Source organism: Quercus suber, unplaced genomic scaffold, assembly GCF_002906115.3.
Source record: "Quercus suber isolate HL8 unplaced genomic scaffold, Cork oak 2.0 scaffold_104, whole genome shotgun sequence".
Lineage (NCBI taxonomy): Eukaryota > Viridiplantae > Streptophyta > Magnoliopsida > Fagales > Fagaceae > Quercus > Quercus suber.
Window position 1 is genome coordinate 1,210,141 of NW_027069569.1, and position 20,039 is coordinate 1,230,179.

General features: G+C 32.7%; 1 protein-coding gene across 5 annotated transcripts; it reads right to left on the reverse strand.

Annotated features, from left to right (window-relative positions):
• Positions 1-2,431: 2,431 nt before the first annotated feature.
• Positions 2,432-13,854, reverse strand: LOC112004452 (uncharacterized). Of its 5 annotated transcripts, none has more exons than XM_065775081.1 (14): positions 13,383-13,854; positions 9,752-9,863; positions 8,145-8,257; positions 5,996-6,118; positions 5,709-5,920; positions 5,350-5,425; positions 4,932-5,018; positions 4,702-4,782; positions 4,497-4,529; positions 4,260-4,313; positions 4,138-4,179; positions 3,777-3,855; positions 3,629-3,699; positions 2,432-3,065 (listed from the first exon to the last, which is right to left on the reverse strand). In XM_065775081.1, exons 1-14 carry the CDS (start codon positions 13,545-13,547, stop codon positions 2,976-2,978), a joined length of 1,338 nt encoding a protein of 445 aa, XP_065631153.1. In that variant the 5' UTR covers positions 13,548-13,854; the 3' UTR covers positions 2,432-2,975. The 5 variants fall into 5 exon arrangements, with proteins under 5 accessions (XP_065631153.1, XP_065631157.1, XP_065631156.1 ...); XM_065775085.1 differs by lacking the exon at positions 13,383-13,854 and adding an exon at positions 11,113-11,394; XM_065775084.1 differs by lacking the exon at positions 13,383-13,854 and adding an exon at positions 10,391-10,682.
• Between the last annotated feature and the right edge of the window lie 6,185 nt (positions 13,855-20,039).

The following is a 20,039-nucleotide window of genomic DNA, read 5'->3' on the forward strand; positions in this document are numbered from 1 at the left end:
TCGTTACACAATTATTCTTGTCTTACTAGTGACACTTGCATATCCCTGTATTAGTGTAGAGGTGTACTACTACAACAAAAGCCAGCTTTATTCCAAAATAAAAAATCAAACAGGATTCTAGGTAGTGAAGATAATATACTGTATTGGTTTGAATGAGTTCACATTAGTATTAAATTTTTGTGACTTAGCTTTTAACTAGTACTAAAATTCTGAAAGTTTATGCCCATTCTCATTACGTGCCCCCACTTAATTAGTTCTTTACTGATACTGAGAACTCATAATTAAAAAAATAAAACACTTTTGGGGGTTGCCACAACTGTTCGATATCAAAAAGGATACTTGACAGCATAGCCAATTATTCTCATCGTTGTTGAGATATTTAGATGATTATACAGCTTCCTTTTTAAGTATTTGGACTTCGGCAGCCATTTCTTCATATCAACGGCATGTCGCTTTTGGGCTATAAAAGTAAGAAAATGAACTCAACAGGCCAAAACTTGATGAGTAGCTAAAAAAGCAAATATGCATAGAAAAGTACTGAGTCACGATAAAGTTCACAACTTTTATCACAACTCGTCTAAATTGCTAAATAAGCAAATATGCATAGAAAAATGCTAAGACACAACAAAGTTTACAACTTTTGTCATAACAAAATGGTAAGGCACAACAAAGTTCACAATTTTTGTCACAACTCATCACGTGACGAATTGTGACAAAAGTTATGTAAATAATTGTGGTCTTAGCATTGCTTCAAATGAATATTTGAGTGACGTCTAATAAGTAATACCTCGCTGTTAATCACCTCAGTAAAGTCTACTGTCCCCTTGGGAACAAAGGAAGAGACTTATCCATTATCTCTCTCTGAAAAAAGTATTGATCACAGTATATTGATCAGTCCTTCCAGCATGGAGTAGCCAATAGGAAGCTTTTAGAAGCACAGTGAATCCAATTAAATGATGAACCCACAAGGTATAGAGTTCCTACTCTTTAGAATATAAATGCAAAAGTCATGGATCAATTGCAAAATCACAGAGTAAGCAATAAACAGATGGGGCAGAAAATTTTCACTAACATAGAGCTAGTTGTAACCCATCCAATATGTGGCGGACAATTGAACATGGACGTGACGATTTCTTTTATGTTCAGACAGTTGTGATTTACGTGACGGTCACGTGTTTTTTTGATTAGTTGGTAGGTCTTTTTTTGATGAGTAGTTGGTAGGTCTTGTGTCAACTGTCAAGAGCAATCAGGTGTTCTACAGAGTAATATTCAAAGGTTAATACAATTTTATTTTTATTTTGGCCTTTTATTTTTTATAAGCTGTTCACATTATTGGGCCACAAATCTTATTCCAAGTCTGATCATCTCGTATCACAAAAGTAATATATAACTCTAACTCCCATAAATATATATATATATACACAATTCTATAACCAAAAATAATAATAATAATATATAATGTGTGATGTTTTAATTTGATTGATTGATTATGTAATGAGTCCCACATCGAATATTTATTGGGTTGAACTGGGCTTTATTAATAACTACAAAGAGCCTCAATTGTGACTAATACTTTTGAGGTATAGTGCAGATGTGGCTAGCACTTTTCTTTAGGTCGTATGGGTTTGAATGAGTTCACATTAGAATTAAATTTTTGTCACTTAGCTTATAACTAGTACTAAAATTATGAAAGTCTATGCCCATTCTCATTACGTGCCCCCTCTTAATTAGTTCTTTACTGATACTGAGTACTCATAATTAAAAAGATAAAACACTTTTGGGGGTTGCCGCAACTTTTCGATATCAAAAAGGATACTAGACAGCATTGCCAATTATTCTCATGGTTGTTGAGATATTTAAATGATTATACAGCTTCCTTTTTAAGTGTTTGGACTTCGGCAGCCATTTCTTCATATCAACGGCATGTCGCTTTTGGGCTATGAAAGTAAGAAAATGAACTCAACAGGCCAAAACTTGATGAGCAGCTAAATAAGCAAATATGCATAGAAAAGTAATAAGGCACAACAAAGTTCACAACTTTTATCACAACTCGTCTGAGTTGCTAAATAAGCAAATATACATAGAAAAATGCTAAGGCACAACAAAATTCACAACTTTTGTCACAACAAAATGCTAAAGCACAACAAAGTTCACAATTTTTGTCACAACTTATCACGTAACGAGTTGTGATAAAAATTGTGTAAATAGTTATGTTACTAGCATTACTTCAAATGAATATTTGAGTGACGTCTAATAAGTAATACCTCACTGCTAATCACCTCAGTAAAGTCTACTGTCCCCTTGGGAACAAAGGAAGAGACTTATCCATTATCTCTCTCTGAAAAAAGTATTGATCACAGTATATTGATCAGTCCTTCCAGCATGGAGTAGCCAATAGGAAGCTTTTAGAAGCACAGTGAATCCAATTAAATGATGAACCCACAAGGTATAGAGTTCCTACTCTTTAGAATATAAATGCAAAAGTCATGGATCAATTGCAAAATCACAGAGTAAGCAATAAACAGATGGGGCAGAAAATTTTCACTAACATAGAGCTAGTTGTAACCCATCCAATACATTCATATCAACAACTATGCCCTTCTCTTTTACCCTATTTATTCAGGTCCAAATTGTGCTAGAAAGTGAAAAAGGGCACGTATGTCCTTAAACTATGACCTTACAATGATTGTTACCATTGTTGTGCTTTTCAAAAATAGGCTCAGGCTTTGTTTCTTCAATTAGTCACCTTTGAGAGCAACTTTCATGAAAAGTAAAATCTATTGCCAAATTTCGGACAACGGGAACAGCTAGCAAATGGTCTAAAATAATTTACGGCTTCTCATGATTACCGGGGCAAGATAATTGTTGCAACTTGAAACTTGGATATTTCTGCTCAAATATGCGTATGAATAAGTGGAAGGTCTTAGAATGCTAAGGAGCATGCTTCCAGTTTTGAGCATTAAAATCGTTCAATACTAGACCGCTGCATAGTTGCAATTGTTAACTGTGTGACTTGATATGAGAGGAGCCGCCCTTATTGTCATACTCTGAACAAAAGCTATCATCTACACATATAAAAGTTGTCTTAGAAATCGAGTCCACAGCGCAAAGCATTAAGAATTCAAATTATACATGAAAACATTTAAATTGATTAGCAAAAAACATGGCTAAAGAGCTCAAAAATGTAATTAAGATATAAATAATTTATATGGAACTTATCTGAATTGGGAAAAATCATTTGGCATTTGAAATGAAATTCGTGCTTAGCTAACCTAGTTTGCAGTTAACTAAATTCCTGTGGTGCTTTCATGCCCTTCTATAGGAGCTCATTAATATAATTAAATATGCGTACTATATGATTCATATGCAGCACAAACAATATACTGCTTTCAGCATCATCCTGTCATTTATTTTCTCATCATTAAGGCCAGCTTTAGATTGATAGGTAGCTTCATCTAAAGAACATATGGCAGTCTCCACATTGGTGTAAATCACCTATAGATCCATTGATTAAACTAGCACGTATACCAGGGAAATGGAAGTTTATGTATTGGTGTAAACTCATAAATATTAATTGATTAGACCAGCCAAATGCATATAGAACGAAAAAGGAAAACTTATCTCTTACCGAAGCAAATCCAATGCACATAATACTGAATCCAGGGAAATCGAAAGGTGCATCATCAGATAGAAATAAAGCTGGAAGAAGAATTTAACTTTGTTAATTTTGGTTGGCTTTTGGGCCAAATGAGATATTAAATTGAAATTCCAATTACCTGTTAGAGGAGAGAAAGCTAAGGGAGAAACAACATTGGCAAAGGAACATATGCCTGAAATACACCCTTGAGCCATTCCCTGAAACAGAAGGGAACAAAAGGAAATTAAGAATAATCATTTGTAGAAAGCAAAACCAGTCCAAAAAAAGGATTTCATCCAGAGTAAACAGGACACATATTTAGTCCATCACAGACAGCTTTTTTTTTCTTTTTCTTTTTTTGGGCAATTTGATCTTTAAAAAAATTCACTACAAGAAATACAATTCACGAGCAGCATAGTTGTTAATAGCCTAACGCCAGCATACTGTAAAAATTGATACCAACCAACCAAAAGATTGCAGGAACTCTTACAGAAATATACCTGTTCACATGACCCAACTTGTTTAGAAACAATGCTCCTCATCTGCAAATTTTAAAATAATTTAGACAACAGACTATATCCAATCAAATGTTATAGATAGAAACTAGAAAATAAAAACTCACACATGGCTGGGAGAAAACAAACAATATGGAGAACATAGCAGCGACATAAGGTACCTATCAGCATTCAAAATGTTAGCCATATTGTCATACTACAACATAACGGAAGTTAGCTAAAGCATATAAGTATAACAGGTATAATTTTGAAAATTAATCTTGGAACATATTATGGAATGTGGCAAATTCTCCAAAATTAAAGGAAAGAAACTTGTATTTGCCAGTAAAGTTGCAAAGAAATACCCAGAAGGACCATGCAACGCTGTAAAGAAACATCTGCATTCAAGACCATAAATTAATAAATTAGAACTTGAGGCAGATGCTATGATTACTTTTTCTTATGTGTAATAAGTAGGTGACAATACCAACTATTGACAGAAGTGCTCATTGTCAAGCCAATGTGGAATACAAGAGAAAGAGAATCACAACAGAGAGACAAGATGCTTACATGAGCACAGCTAAAAAAGAGTCCTATCGAAAGCAGCTTCTCTTCTCCTAGAGCAGGAACTAACATAGGCATGAGAAGCAACTGCACAAATGCCCAAATTTTTAGATTTTCTTTTTCTTTTTCTTTTGGCAATGCTACAATTTTTAGATAGAACCAAATCAATTAAGGTCATATCACCAATGTTACAAAGGAATGCAAGTAGCACTGAAACAAAACAATCTCAGACATACCTGTGAAATGGTCCCGGCAATCCCAGTTATGACCATCAAGTCAGCAAACTGATTCTTACTAAAGTGAAAGCTGGCCTTTAAGTAATACTGCAAAGGGAATTATAAATTTCAATGCTACATCTTCTTATGTATATTCACAAGGCTCACTTGCATAAATTTTTCTTTGATTATATAGACCATTTGCTTTGCAAAGAACTAAGAAATTTTAATGCATGATTCTTTCTTTACCTATTCCTTAAAATTTTAAAAAAATCAATAAACTTCAGGGACTCTTTAGGTGAGCCTTTTAAAAATCAAGCACACGAAATTGATCAGCTTTTTAAAACCTCACATTTTCTAGATACAACTATACTTTTACCCACTTTTAGCAAATAAGTCAATCTAAACACATAGTTAATTCATGGAATTGGAGAATTACCATCATAGAAGCATGAAGTCCAACATCTGCAAGACTGCTGAAAAACGCTACAATTGCAGCTTGGGAAAATATCGAGCTGCAAATCAAATACATATATATATATATATATAAGTAAAATTATCTCAAAAAAGAAAAGTTAAAGCGCTTGTTTTAAAGTGAAGAAGACAATGATCAAACTTAAGACCACTAGCTCTAATTCCATGTTAAATTGTTAGAACAGGAGATCCTAAGTTCAATTCTTGACTTCACATTGTCCCATAATTAAGTTCACAATTTCCTAACAGCTTTAGGCATAAAATCACTATATGTTTCACTGTGTTCAAACCCCTACTAATAAAAGAGTAACTGAATTAACAGACCTAGTCTTGAGCAAGGAGAGCATATCCTCAAAAGAAGGCATTGGTTTGAAAATCTGCACAGTCTTGGGAGCTGAATCTCCATCTGATTTTGATTTTACAACATTGAGTTTTTCCTTTGAGAGTATTGGGACAGAAAGAGCGTCGTCTGCGATTGAATCAGGGAGGAAAATTCTCATGTACACAGCTGCCATTACTGCCACGGAGGCCGCAACCTGATAACAAGGAAGTTCAATATGTGCACACACTATAATGAGGTTATTTTGATAGAGAAAAAGATAAATGTGAACCTGGAAAGTAGAAGCAGTGGAAAGAAAACGAGTGGACAGGGTTCCACAAACGAATGCAGCTGATCCGATCCCTGATAAAATTCCGAATGACGAAGCTCGTTGTCCTTCTGGAACATTATCTGCCTGAAGATTCAAAGCACAATTCACATTCAAACTTAAATTACAACGTTGTATTGTTACTTGTTTATACGATATGTAGAAGTTAAGTGTACTTGCTTTCTAGTTTCTACTGGATTGTGGAGGGAATATCTGTACACTTGTTTTTTCAGATCGACTGATCAAAGAATTTAAAGTTTCAAACAAAAAAATGATGTGTATGATGTTTGCAATAAAAGTTAAGGTGAAGATTGTGTCCAGTGCACTGAACATGGTAGGCTACAGGCACATGTCCAAAATTTGAGAATAAGCAGGGAAAAAAATATAAGTAAATCACTTTCACAACTCTAATTAGTAAATTGGCATAATCAATGGCTTAAAATGAAATTGAAATTTGATGCACAATTCAAGATATGTCCTTTTTGCCAAGAGCCTTGAAGCATGGATTGAATCCCTCTCCCTCATTGTATCAAATTCTCGTAGGGACCACATTGAGTCATTTTATAAACTTTTAAGAATTTGATTAGTTTTGAAAGACTAGGTAAGGGTGGCAATTCGTGTTTGCATTTCGGGTTCATATCATATCAATTCATGAATATCTTACTATATGGTCAACACTAATCAGACATATTTATTAAACAAGTTATGATTCATCAACCCTAACACAACTCATTTATTAAACGGGTCAGTCATGTCAACTTATTTATTAGATTTTATCAAAATAATATATATATATATATATATAAACAAGCAAATAAATATTTTTAATATAAAATTCAAAACTAATGAATAACTATATCACAAGTAATAATTCAAAATTAAAGCATATTTCAATATCACAAATAATTAATCACAACATGTCAAAGAAAATAAACCACAACAACTAATAAGTATATATACTTAGGGTTTGAACTTTGAAGAGTATATTGGTAAAATGTCATTCAATTAAATAGGTCAAACGGGTTCCATATGTTAAACAATAACCCAACCCATTTATTAAACGAGTTAGGCGTGTCAACCTGAATATGAGACGAACTCATTAAGCCTCAACTCATAATTTGTTAATTTCGTGTCATGTCATATCGAGTTTGCGGGTCATGTCCAATTTTGCCACCCTTGAGATTAGGTACCATATTGCAAAATGGGGGAAACTTTAGTGACAAAAAATCAGAATAGTGTTTGTTCTATAAATAAATATTTAGCAACAGACTTTTCTTCTATTGATTGGTGTTCAATCCCCGCCTATACCAAAAATTAATTGATGTTTTGGTTTGATGATGAGCAATCATCAAGGGCAGACGTCATAAATTGAAACTCTCTTTTAAAATAAAAAAAAATAATAAAAAATAAAAACTAGACCTTAAAATTGCATGTGGGTCATCAAGCTGGGTCTAACAGAATCAACAATTACAGTTTGGTGGTGTGAATTGTTGACGCTCAGTCCATATATTTAGTCTTTTAGTTTCTCCAGGCCCATAAAAGGTTAGTTTAACATCTAATTCGGGTGAGTCCAAGCCCATCATTACAAAATTTTCAATGTACACTATACAAACTACAAAACGGCTTGTGCATGATTCCCTTCCCTAAGTAGAACGGGCTTTAAGGTTAGCTATATATTTTTTCTGGGTTTCTGGCCCAAAAGAAAATGAAATAAAGTGAAATCAGGTTCTACATGCACATTATCCCACCGTCTAAGTTATCCTAAGGGAAAAAATATAAAATCCGGGAAGATCAAAACCAGAAATTGATAATAACTCTAGGATTATGATTTTTTAATGTTAGTTTTTGGCTAAGCAAGGATTATGAATTGATATATAAGATTTATTATTATTATTATTATATAAGGAAGTGGTGTTTCAGTCTTTGGTTGAATTATTTCACTCCCTACTCATGAGACACTCTGAAACTCATGAGACACTCTAAAAATCTAATGGTGAATGTTCTAACACCTAGTGTTTGGCTAAAGTTTTTACTGTAACTATGTTCCATCTCAATTGTCATAATTGGTTCCATCTCAATTGTCATAATTGGAATTGAGCTCAGAAGGATTTACCACATAAGCAAGGGAAAGGCAGTGAACGCTTCCTTCACAAATCATTGCCGTGAGGGTCTTGAACACATAGTACACATAGAAGAAGGTCCTCGCTCTGCTGTAGGCCAATATGCCTGTATTAATTTAACCCAAATGTTATCATTTAATTAAAATATGATTATCCTTGTAAGTGATTTGAATTAAAAATAAGAATCAGCATTAGTGGTCATTGTAGTCATGTAGTTGAACACCTGGAAGTCATTTTGAGATAAAATAAATCACTGCATCAGTTCTGTGACATGTATCAGACATAAGATACTATCACTCATATAAGCTTTTTTTCTTTTTGGCATATACAAATGGTATGGCTTTCAATCAGGTGTTTCAATTTTCAATTTCCTAGTATGAAACTGAGAAAACAAAAATACTATATATTATACAATGAGGCATCAGGAATATTTCTTTAGAAATTAGAAGTTAGCATCTTTAGAAATTATAGGCCACTATAGGCCCCATCAATTGGAAATTTTTGTTGCTTCCCAGTTCCCACCATGCAATAATTTTGGACCAATCCAACTGGAAGTCCCAAATAAAGAGAGACATATCAAGTGAATTTATGGTATTGAATGGGACCTGCATCTCTTCACATCCGATATTGTAAGACTTTTATGGGCTTTTGATTTATTCTCCTACTATTTTTTTCTTTTAGAAAAGTGAGTTCCTTTATTTTTAATTTAATTTTTTCCTTTTTTCTTTTTTGACTCCTTAATATTCGTATAAAGCTCTAAAATGAGGAATGATTTATTTTCAACTTATTCCAATTTCAGTGGGTAGTGCCAACTGCCAAATCTATTGTTGAAATTAACATTAACAATGATACTTATTCTAACACTGATTCCATTAATTGAGACCTACTACTCAGACAAATCCATCATGGTGACATCAAAAGAGGGTACTACATCCTCTTCTCAAATAAAAAGTATATTTGATGGGTGGATTACATCTTTTGATATTAAATATGGATCATGAAATAGATTCTCTATTTTTTACATTTGATATCTTCTCTTAGTGATAATTAAATTCAACAATAAAAATAGATCTCAATGCAAATAGAAGTCTAAATAGCTGAGAAGAACAAAAATCCTTAATCCTAATCTGAGCATTCCACTTTATACTTGCCAAGCCCTATTTTTCTTTTTTTCTTTTACTTTATAAAGTCATCTAAGTATAAGATGGAAAAGAAGAAAAAGAAAAATCAATATGACATTCTGCACTGGTGGAACCTAAAATAGAATACAAAGATTAGTCAACAATTAATGAACTCCTTTATAAGTTAATTGTTTGTACACTTTTAGATTCATAATATTTAATATGGATAATGAAATAGATTCTATTTATTTCAAGTGAAATGGAGAGGATTCTTTTCCTCAATCTTACTTTAATTTAATATGTACGTAAAGCAAGTTAATCTTGCTTTATTAACTTAATATTGACTCTCTTTTTATTTTGAGTGAAATTAATAGAAAGGTCCCAATTCAGAGAAAGTCCAATGATTAATATTTGATGACAAATCCCTATCTGGCCAATCCATTTTCAGTAAAATTAAAGAATGCATGCATACGGCATACCTAGAGGTATGATGGTGAGAATCATTGGAACTGTGAGCAAAGTTTTCCGACCATACTTGTCAGAGAGATTACCCACCAGAGGTGTCATCACCAATGTTCCCAGCCCTATGATCTGCATAAATCACAAACATAAGTAATGCCATTTGCGCACAAATTCGAACACCAATTGTGTCAAATTACCATCCTTGCCTTTAAATTGAAAAAAATTAAGGTATTTATATATAATTGGGACAAATTCTTATCTTTTCCTTTAATTAAGAAAAGGTATTTACAAAATTAATTGTGATTGAAAAAGGAAGAGATAGAGAGATTCGGACTATTACCCCCCATTTTGTGCAGTGTAATTCCAAATTGAATGACGTGAATTTTACCTGAATTAGGATTAATTATAAAAGGAAAAACCTAATTGCCTTTTGTCAAACAAATTCTTTTTCTATGGAAAATTATATTTGATTTTCCAGCTAAAGAAAATGTAATACATATTACTAGTTAAGTTTGATTATATGTGCACGAAGGAACCAATACTTTTTCAATGGTTAAAAAAAGAAAAATTTAAATCTGGAATATCTCTTTTGGAAATACTAACAAGATTACATACGCAATCAGCATAAGCCGTGATAATATATATCTACTCATTACCACACTTCCATTTGGCCTAGCTGCCTCAAGCCTTGGGGAGTAGTGGGTGGATGGGGACTTTGGGCAGAGAAGGCCAAATAACTTTCTGTAATGTGTCTATACTTGATTCTATGAAAGAATAAGATCAGAGAATTGAATTGGATCATAAAAAAGACAATCGGGATTCTAATGAAATTAAACAGGAACTATGCACAAAACGCATTGGACTTCACGGGTGAGTAAGAATGTGATTGTGGGTCCTGGAGTTTGGGAGTTAGATTACTTGAAATTGAAAAATCCAAAAGGCTTTCTTGGGAAACCGAAAGGAAATTTCGTTTGATGGGAATTCTGTACTCAAGCTTGAAGTTTTGGCTTTTTGGCAAACCAAAAAGACATTGCATGGACAACCTTAATTTTCTACTACCAACAGAGAGACAGAGACAGAGACAGAGAGAAAGAGAGAGGCTCGTCTGGTACACTTACCAAATAGGCAATTCACAGAACAACTTTTAACGCTCAACGATTATCTATCTATTTGACTATTTGTGATTCAGAATTTAGAAAACTATAGGCCTCTTAAAAAAACAGTGTTTGTTTCTAAAAAACACAAACAAAAAATCTACTTAAAAAACAATAATAAGAAAGAAAAAGAGAGGCAATGGTCATGGTGGGTGAAGAATTGAAAAGAAAGTAGGAATAATGAAAGAAAGCAAAGCTTAAGTTATACAGAAAAATATATATACCCACTGTTGAAATCCGGTGAGGTAAATGGCCAGTGAGCATTTGTCTTTTCCAGGACAAAGTGCTGACAACGTAACATCGGGGATGGCTGGAGCCCATGAACATTGAGAAGCTATAGAGAAACACTGTCACGAAGAGGCATCTCAACCCTAACAGGTTTTTCATGATCACTCTCCCTAGAGATTAAGCCTTTGAACAAAATCAAAAGCAATTTCAAGGGCAACCCGAATCAAAGCCACCCCTAAGAAGCTAAAAGAGATACTTATAAGCAGCTCTTAACGTCCGTTAAAGAATATGTTATGAGTATATGATTTGTGTATAAGCCTCAAGAGGAAAGCAGTAATTTGTCACCCAAAAAAAAAAAAAAAGGGAAGAGGAATGCAGTAATTTTATTTGCTCGTGGAGCCATATTTCTTTGCCTCTTTGACATCCCGTTTTGAAATCCTACATATTTAAACATTAAAATACAGCTTTTTAAACCTCATCACTTTTTTTAAATGTATTTTTTTGGTAACACTGACAACCGCCACTGGCTCTAGCCAATAATATTGATCACTCCTTACAACCAAAATGTAGTCCTCTTAGGCTTGGCAATGTCCAATGTGCTAAATTTAAATCATAACTAACCAAATAAATAAATATAAACCACAAAAACGCATATTGGAATAGTTGGATTGGGCCAGACCTTCCATGATTACTATACTATAAACATGATTAGGGCCTCGGCTTGGACACTTTCAAGGCCACAAAGATGCGCTGGTGTATTAAGCAGGGCTAAGGCAGAGGCTGTGGAATGGTCTATGGATGCAGGGGTCATGAGCTACTACGAGTGTTGCAACATGTGATACTAATGGTAAGAGGATTGTGATTTTTAATCCTTCACTGGAAATAGATGCAAAGAAACCTTTTGTGTACCACCGCTCATGTTAGGCGAAGTGATATCTCCCATTGCCATGAGAGCTTGCTATGGGCTCATGTTTGTTCATTCGAGCCTGGAGTGGGTTTTGGGTGGGGTTTAGGCTATTAGGATTTTTAAGCTAGATAAATAAAATAAAAACCTTTTGAGAGAGAGAGAGAGAGAGAGAGAGAGAGATGTTAATCTTGTTAACAATCATTCAATCAACATTATCTAGCATACAAATTTTCACTTTTTTTCCCTTCAAACAATTGAATATACTTGGTATAATTTCCCATAGTTTGTAAACAGTACTTGTCCTTTGATGCCTGAAATCTCATAGTAAGTAATGACAAAAATAAAAATAGAATAGATTTTTTTGGAATATCCTAAAGATAGAATGAGGTCTCCAGTGCTGGAAGCCGCAGGTGCCACATTGGGCCAAAAGAATAGGATTGTGCCATTAATTATCATTATTGTAATTAGACAAATGTACTATGTACGGTTTATAAGAGACTGGATTTATTTGAAAAGATGGTGCATTAGACAAATTAACGAATTTTCCAATAGAGTAAGACAGAAAATTAAATAGAGTGTGGGTCATCTCAATTGGAAGTTTGCGAGGTTGCCTAAAATCCAAGTTAAGGAAGCCTCATGAAGCTGAAGGGAAATTTCGTTGTATGAGAGAGAGACTGTGTTCACCTGCAGCGAGCGCCAAGCTGCTTTTTAAAAGTTCTGTTTGTTAACTAATATTTTTTGTTTTTAATAATTCACTAGTCAGGGAATGAGAATTTGAACCCTAAATGTGTTTTTTAGAAATACCATGTAAGTTGAATTGCACATTCTCGAATTAACTGATTTTCAATTATAAGAACTATTAACATGCACCTTATTCATGATTATCAAATGAAAAATACTTATGAGGTTATACTCCGTTTGAATGGAATGAGAGTAAAGGGAAATAAAATAAAATCTGAAAATTAGTCTAATTTTCTGTCAACATTACTCTACTCACCCCCTACCCCTCCATCCAAACTATCCAAACTAGCATTAAGGCTGCGTATCCCTCAAAACAAAAACAAAAACAAGCACCAAAAAAGAAAAGAAAAGAAAACGTGCATTAAAAGAAGAAGAAGAAGAATTGCTAAAACAAAATAGAAAGTTGGTTGGTTGGTGAATTCACAAGAACATTGTCTAGGACGTCTTACCTTAAAGCTTAAACGTAGAGCAAGAGATAGCACGCAACTTAATTAATCGTAATAGCTAGTAAAATCTGGTAATGTAAATAGAAAGAATGAAAAAACTAAGATAGAAAGAGCTAGACATGCACAGCTAGTAAATAAGTAAAAGCATATATGGGTTAAAGAAATAAATTACCGCCTGTTGAAAACCAGTGAGGTAAATTGCGAGTGAGCATTCGTCTAATCCAGGACAAAGTGCAGTCATAGTAACGTCGGTGATGGCTGGTATCACCATGAATGTTGAGAAGTTATGAAGAAAGATTGTCATGAAGAGGTGACTCAACCCAGACAACTTTTCCATCTCTCTCTCTCTCTTTCTCACGCTCTCACAATCTTTTTTTTTTTTTCTCTTTAGACCAAAACTAAAGACAACAGCTAAAGCAAAAGCCAACCTTGCCAATTAAGCTACTACAAGAAAAAACACTTATAAAGCAGCAGCAAAAAAAAATAAAAATAAAAAAGACTCAGTTTTAAAGGAATAGTACTGCAAATGCAATGTCTATACATATTTATGTTGATTATTGCTCTCGCTGTTCCTTATGTTGCATACATACATATATACAATTCATGTCAGCTTCGCTAGTGTTAGCGCCAGTACGTATAGGGTGACCACACGAGTAGATTTTTGGCAATGACAGACCAACCAAAACCCAGTCTGTGGTCCAATGAAAGTTGATTCGGCAGTTTCTTCCATAAGATACAAAGTTTGTAACGTCGTGGACTGTCACTCGAGCCACACTTTTGTTTTTGAAAGCCATAAAGTGTACACTACAAAGTGCCGAAGGTGAACAATGCGTAGCTTGTAGTTCATGCAAGGAAAAAAAAAACCTCAAAGTAACGAAAATCTAGGGCCCATTTTTGTCGCGTGTAGGATTAATCATTAAATAGCGTGTAAGCGAGATCTAAGGTAGGTTATCACCGCAATGAATAGTTAACCCAGGCCCAATAGCTCCAAATTGGGCTTGGCCCATACATATAAAAATACGTGTAATTGGGCTTTCTGGTATTGGTGTTCTTATTAGAGACTCACTTGGAAAAGTTGTTGGAGATTTGAACAAGAAAATGAATGCGAAGCTATAAGGCTTTCGAAGAAGGATTGTCTTTTGCTAGACACATTGACATCCTTGATGCCATGTTGGAAGGTGATTGCTTGACAGTAGTTAAACTCACTGTTAGGAAACATTCCCTCCTACATTCATAGTCTCTGTTATGTTATCTATGGTATTTCAGCAGCACAGTCAGAAATTTTTGTTTGGGAGCTAACTTGTGATACTAATTTGTTAGCGTATACAAACTTTCGTATACATGCAAAAACAAAGACATCTATACTCATACATAACATAGTATCCTCTATAGTGAATCTTTAAAATTTTCATTTTTAATATAAGTTAACAAATTGTTTATCAAAACGAGAAAAAAAATTTAATTGAACTAATGAAGTGTTCAAACTTCAAAGACATGAATGGTCCAAAATTTTAACAAATACAAAAACACATTTTACAATAAAAAATTAATGTGAGGAAAAAAAAATTTCTCAATAACTACTAGATCAATTTGACAATTTTTGTAAGAGCATCATTGGACTAACTAAAATATTGAGGGGTTAAGTCCCATTTTTGTAGGCTAATTATTAAAATGTTATATATTCATATATAGTATAAAAATATTTTTAAAATTTTTCAGCGTGTAGTTCCGCCCTTGGCGGCCAGTCATGAGTTCAAGAGTACTCTTACTGCTTCTCAAGATGGTTTTGTTACTGTTTGGAAGAGAGCCAATGCTTACTGAACATGCGGCATCTCATGATGTTTTCTATTTGAATATATATATATATATATATATAAACACTATCTATAATAGGATTCTCCTCTTTGGATTGGACTTTTATGTGATTCAAAAATATCTTAGACCCTATGTTTAATATGGACAAAACTTGAGGACAACTCAGTAAAAATATATCTCCAACTCCATATAAAATGTTTACAAAATTAGACACTCTCCTACTAATCCATGTTCTCAAAACAAATTTATCCAAAAATTAAAAAATTATTAAAAAATTATTTAAAAAAAAAAAAAAAAAAACTTCTCAATCCACTTTGATATTTCCCTCAAGACCACGATTTAACTTTCTTTTTCTTTTTCTTTTTTCTACTTACACCGGTTTCTTTTATTTAATTTATCTTCTTTTTTTTCCGGTTTCCTTAATTCCTATTCTCACATACACTAGACTAAAAAAAAGGAGCCTCATCACACGTGCAAAGCGAATGTAATGAGGCTAGTATATATATATATACTTAACATAAACTTTACACATCTAATATGATATATATGTGTGTGTGTGTGTGCGCGCGCGCGTGCGCGAGTGCGTGTGTGTGTTTCTATTATGTAGTTCGCTATAAATATATTAAAACTAGTATTATGCTTGTACAATATACAACTTAATCAATAATCTTATGTAAACTAAAGAACATATTTCGAATTTTCCATAATATAATTGAAATTGACTAATAAAATAAATAATTAAAATATAATAACAAAAATTACTTTAACCTATATGACGAATCATGAATGCCTGTTGTATAAGACCAATTTTTTTAATCAAAAATCAAATATTACTATAGATCATAAAATAATTTAAACTAAAAAATATAACTACTTTTAAATTTTTTGAGACTTTTGATAAACGATTTTAATTTCAAGTTTTAATTGGAGTGGTATTTTATTTGGTCATAGAGTTATACTAAAAAGAATAATGATACCTCCTTTGAATTTCTATGAAATCTTGATTCTTGACACGCTAACTATAATTAGAGTAGTTTTTTAAATTTTGACCTAGAATTTCACTTAAAGTAATTATATTAATTACTTTTAATGCATGATTAAAAAATATTACTAGGTGCATCCATAACGTGTATCATGATTATGAAAATTGCAATCTGGATCATAGGATCGCATAATTTTACAATCTCACCTCATCAAAACATTTAGAGTTGTAAAAATTATAGGATCGTACATAGGATCATATAGAATTGTAGGATCGTATGGAATCCTACCAAAACATAAACTTTTGATTTTTTCTTAGGGATATATTTTTTATTTTGATGAAGTTTTAAGGGTTTTTATTTTTCCATGGCTTTTTATTTTTTTCTATAAAATTATGTTAACATGGGCAAATGCTTTCTAGTTTCTAGTTCACTTGTAATCAAAAATAAGGAATGCTTCGTCATTTTTAAATGAAGAATCTAATGTTGGCTTTGCTGCCTTTTAAGATATAATGTTGTTAATTTTTTTTTTATATCAATAGACTAATTTATATTCTAATATTACTAAAGTGCTTTTATATATATTTTTATCAATTATACTTATATTTGTATATTGATTGATTTTTTTTTTTAGCATACTCTGTAATTGTTGCTAAGTGTTATAATTTGAATAGTTAAGTGTAAAGCTATATCTTATTGTCTTTTGCAGCTCTAGTATACAAATATATGATGAAATGAATGATGATGATTAGTAACAATGGTTATAAGAACCTTAGAATGGGAATGATTAAATATTCACTTCACGTTAATATTCATCTTGCTTTTGAATTTCATATTACATTAGCTAGTTTCCATTTGCTAACTTATTTAGAATTTTAAACTTGAAACTTAGAACTTGGAAAATATTTTCTATATGAGTTGATAAATAAATATTTTTGTACTAGATTGTTAGTTAAACATTTATTGAACTTTTTAGATACATAGGATCAAAACTTAAATATAGTTGTTTGGTTAGTATAGATATAGTGATGTATAAGATGCAAATTACATTATATGATGCAAATCTTTGTTGTTTTATGGATGAATTCATAATTTACTTGATTATTCAACATACAAAATCACTATCAATTTTTTTATTTTTTATTTTTTGGCTTTAAATCTAAAAATATGTATGATCTTACGATCCACGATCCCACCTACCTTCCATGATCTTACGTAAGATCCTGATCTTGATAACCTTGGCGTGTATAACAACATGATATGATATGGTTTTACTATGACATAAGCTTATATGATATTAATTTTATTATGAATTTTTTAGTGATAATAGCTAAAAGATAGATAGTGTACCAAATATCATATAATTTTGAAAAGTGCTACATCCACAATATTTTCACAACAAATCATAGGTGGTTCGTTATTATTGGTTCAAATTTAAACTTACTACTAAGATTAGTTTTTTGCCCCAACAATAACAACCAATAACATTATGTCACATATAATTTATTGTGAAAATGTTGTGGATATAGCATTTCTCTATAATTTTACATAATTTTTTTTTTTTTAATTTGCTTTTAGTTGATAATGACTCATTGAGAGCATGGATTGAAAGATTTAAACAGTTTATTGTTTTAATTAAAATTTTAGGATTCAATTTGAAATCACCACAAATTATAAGGAAATTATATAATCTACCAAATATAAAAATAACACAAGTTCACGAAAGGGCGAAAAATATTTGATAACATCAAAAGTTCAACTATCAACAATTAAATTTTAAATAAAAAAAAATCCCAACAGAATTAAGAAAAAATCTACCAAAGTAGAAAAGCGATTCTATTCAAGACTAAAATCAGCTCCTCCTAAACTCCACTAAGCTTGGATAAAACCTGCTCAAAGGAAGTTTTTAAAATACGGTGAGCTAACAGAACTGAATAGAAGTTATATGGCGAGAGAATTTACTAAGAACGCATGAATTCATGTAAACCAAAAGCATTTTTCAAACTTGTTGTGGATATGCTTCAAGATAAACCATGTAAATTAATCAAAAGAATTTTTTTTTTTTAAGAGAGTTTTAACATATAACGTCCATTCCTGGTAATATCTTTTTATCATTAGACCAAAACATCAATTAATTTTTTGTGTAGGTAGAGATTGAACCTCAAATATCTTATACAACCATTAAAGATTTTAATAGTTAAGTTCACTAGAACCCACGACATTTTTCAAACATGTGGATAAGCTTCAAGTTAAACCATGTGCGTCACTTTCTTCTTATCAAAACATTTTAATGCAATATAAGTTTTTCAAGTCATGTTGTAACTTACCAATAACTCATAACATAACTCTCTTAAGAAGTAGAAGAAATGGGATAATAAACTCAAAGGACCTCAAATCAAGACATTGACAAGTGGCAACATCTAAATCAAATATTAAAGCTTATTACATCCAATTTATTGATTTTTAAAGAAAATCGAACATACTTCCAAACTTTTATAAGATGTCATTTTCGTTTGTCACTCTCATAACAACCCTCATCTATTTCTTACATTGTTGTTTTGGAGAGGGGATAAGTTACTATAACTTCATCTATCATTCTCCAATATTATTGGACTCCGAAAGAAAAATCTTTCAACTCTTTTGAGCCATATGTAAATTCACTTGGATACAACAAATAATAGGTTTGGATTTTGGAAGGAAAAAAAACGTTTCTATAGGAATTTGGCTTTGATAGTCTCTTTTGGGAACTGGTTCGGGATTAAAATACACCCAATAACTCTCATAATTTTTTCTTTCTTTTTTGGTTGTAAATCCAATATCCCATATGTCAGCAAGCATTCAAAATAGTACGCTAAAACAAATTTCAAGTCCCACTAACTGCATATCAATATTATAAATTGCAAAACATTAGAATATCACACAAAACACAAACCCTTAGAGCATCCACACTGGCAATTGTAAATGCCAAATTGAAAGAAGTTTTGGCATTTCAAACCTGAAAAAGCTAGCATCTGGGATTGTAAAACTGAGGAATTGTAAAAAATTTTAGAATTGTGCTACAGTGCCATTCTACATATAGAATGGCACTGTAGCACTATTGTATAAATTTTGTAATCACTTTTATTCTCTCTCTCTCTCTCCTCTGTCTTCTCTTTCTCTTTTCTCTGGGTTGAGACATTTTCTTTCTTTCTCAATTCTCTCCTTCTGTTTTCTCATCTACCCTCTCTCACTCTCTGACTCGTATTTGGTCGAAACAAGGTCCAACGAAGGCGAGGCAGTGATATTTGCTGATCAGTGATGGCGTTTCTCTCGGCGGTGATGGTGTGGGTTTCAAATCGACAACATGGGTTTGCTAATCAGTGGCTTGGGGTTACTGATCGTTCGCATGTGGAGATCGCCAAGTCGACATGGTGGGTTTGAAGTGGTTTTTTCTCTTGGTGCGTTTCTGGCAATTTTGGAGATTAGAGATCGTCGGCCTAGTTTTTTCTCTCGATGGCCTGTGGAGATCGACGAGTCGGTGTGGTGGGTTTGAAGTGGTTTTTTCTCTTGGTGTGTTTCTGGAAGTTTTGGAGATCAGAGACCGGCAGCCTGGTTTTTTTTCTCTCAGTGGCTTGTGGCGATCGGCAAGTTGGCGTTGATTCTTATGGTTGTTGATGGTGGTGAGTTCGATTATGGTGGTGGTTGCTGGCCGGTGGCATGGTGGTGGCAAGGTGGATTCTGAGTTTGGTTGTGGAGGAGTACATTTTGTTGGTTAATATATTTTAATGTGTAAATATATTATTTTAATGAGTAGAATAGGAAAATAAAAGTTGAGATGTGGAAGTATTGTAAAATTGGATTGTATAATTGATAAAGTGACTTTTTAAGATGGTAAAATAGAGTTCAATTGAAATTAAGGATGCGGATGCTCTTTAGATGCCATGAATTGTACCTTTCAATCCCTAATTTGAAACTATTGGTCATCCAAGACAGCCTTCCATATTAAACTAAAAAAAAAAAAAACCCCAAATGGCCCAATCAATTTAATATATATA

Bases quoted from the DNA above. Each gene is read 5' to 3' on its own strand.
- LOC112004452 (XM_065775081.1), bottom strand. From the start codon at position 13,547: ATGGAAAAGTTGTCTGGGTTGAGTCACCTCTTCATGACAATCTTTCTT. The intron at 4,314-4,496 runs GTATTTCTTTGC...GAATGCTGATAG, and splicing joins GCGTTGCATGGTCCTTCTGG to GTACCTTATGTCGCTGCTAT. The intron at 4,180-4,259 runs GTGAGTTTTTAT...TAAAATTTGCAG, and splicing joins TTGTTTTCTCCCAGCCATGT to ATGAGGAGCATTGTTTCTAA.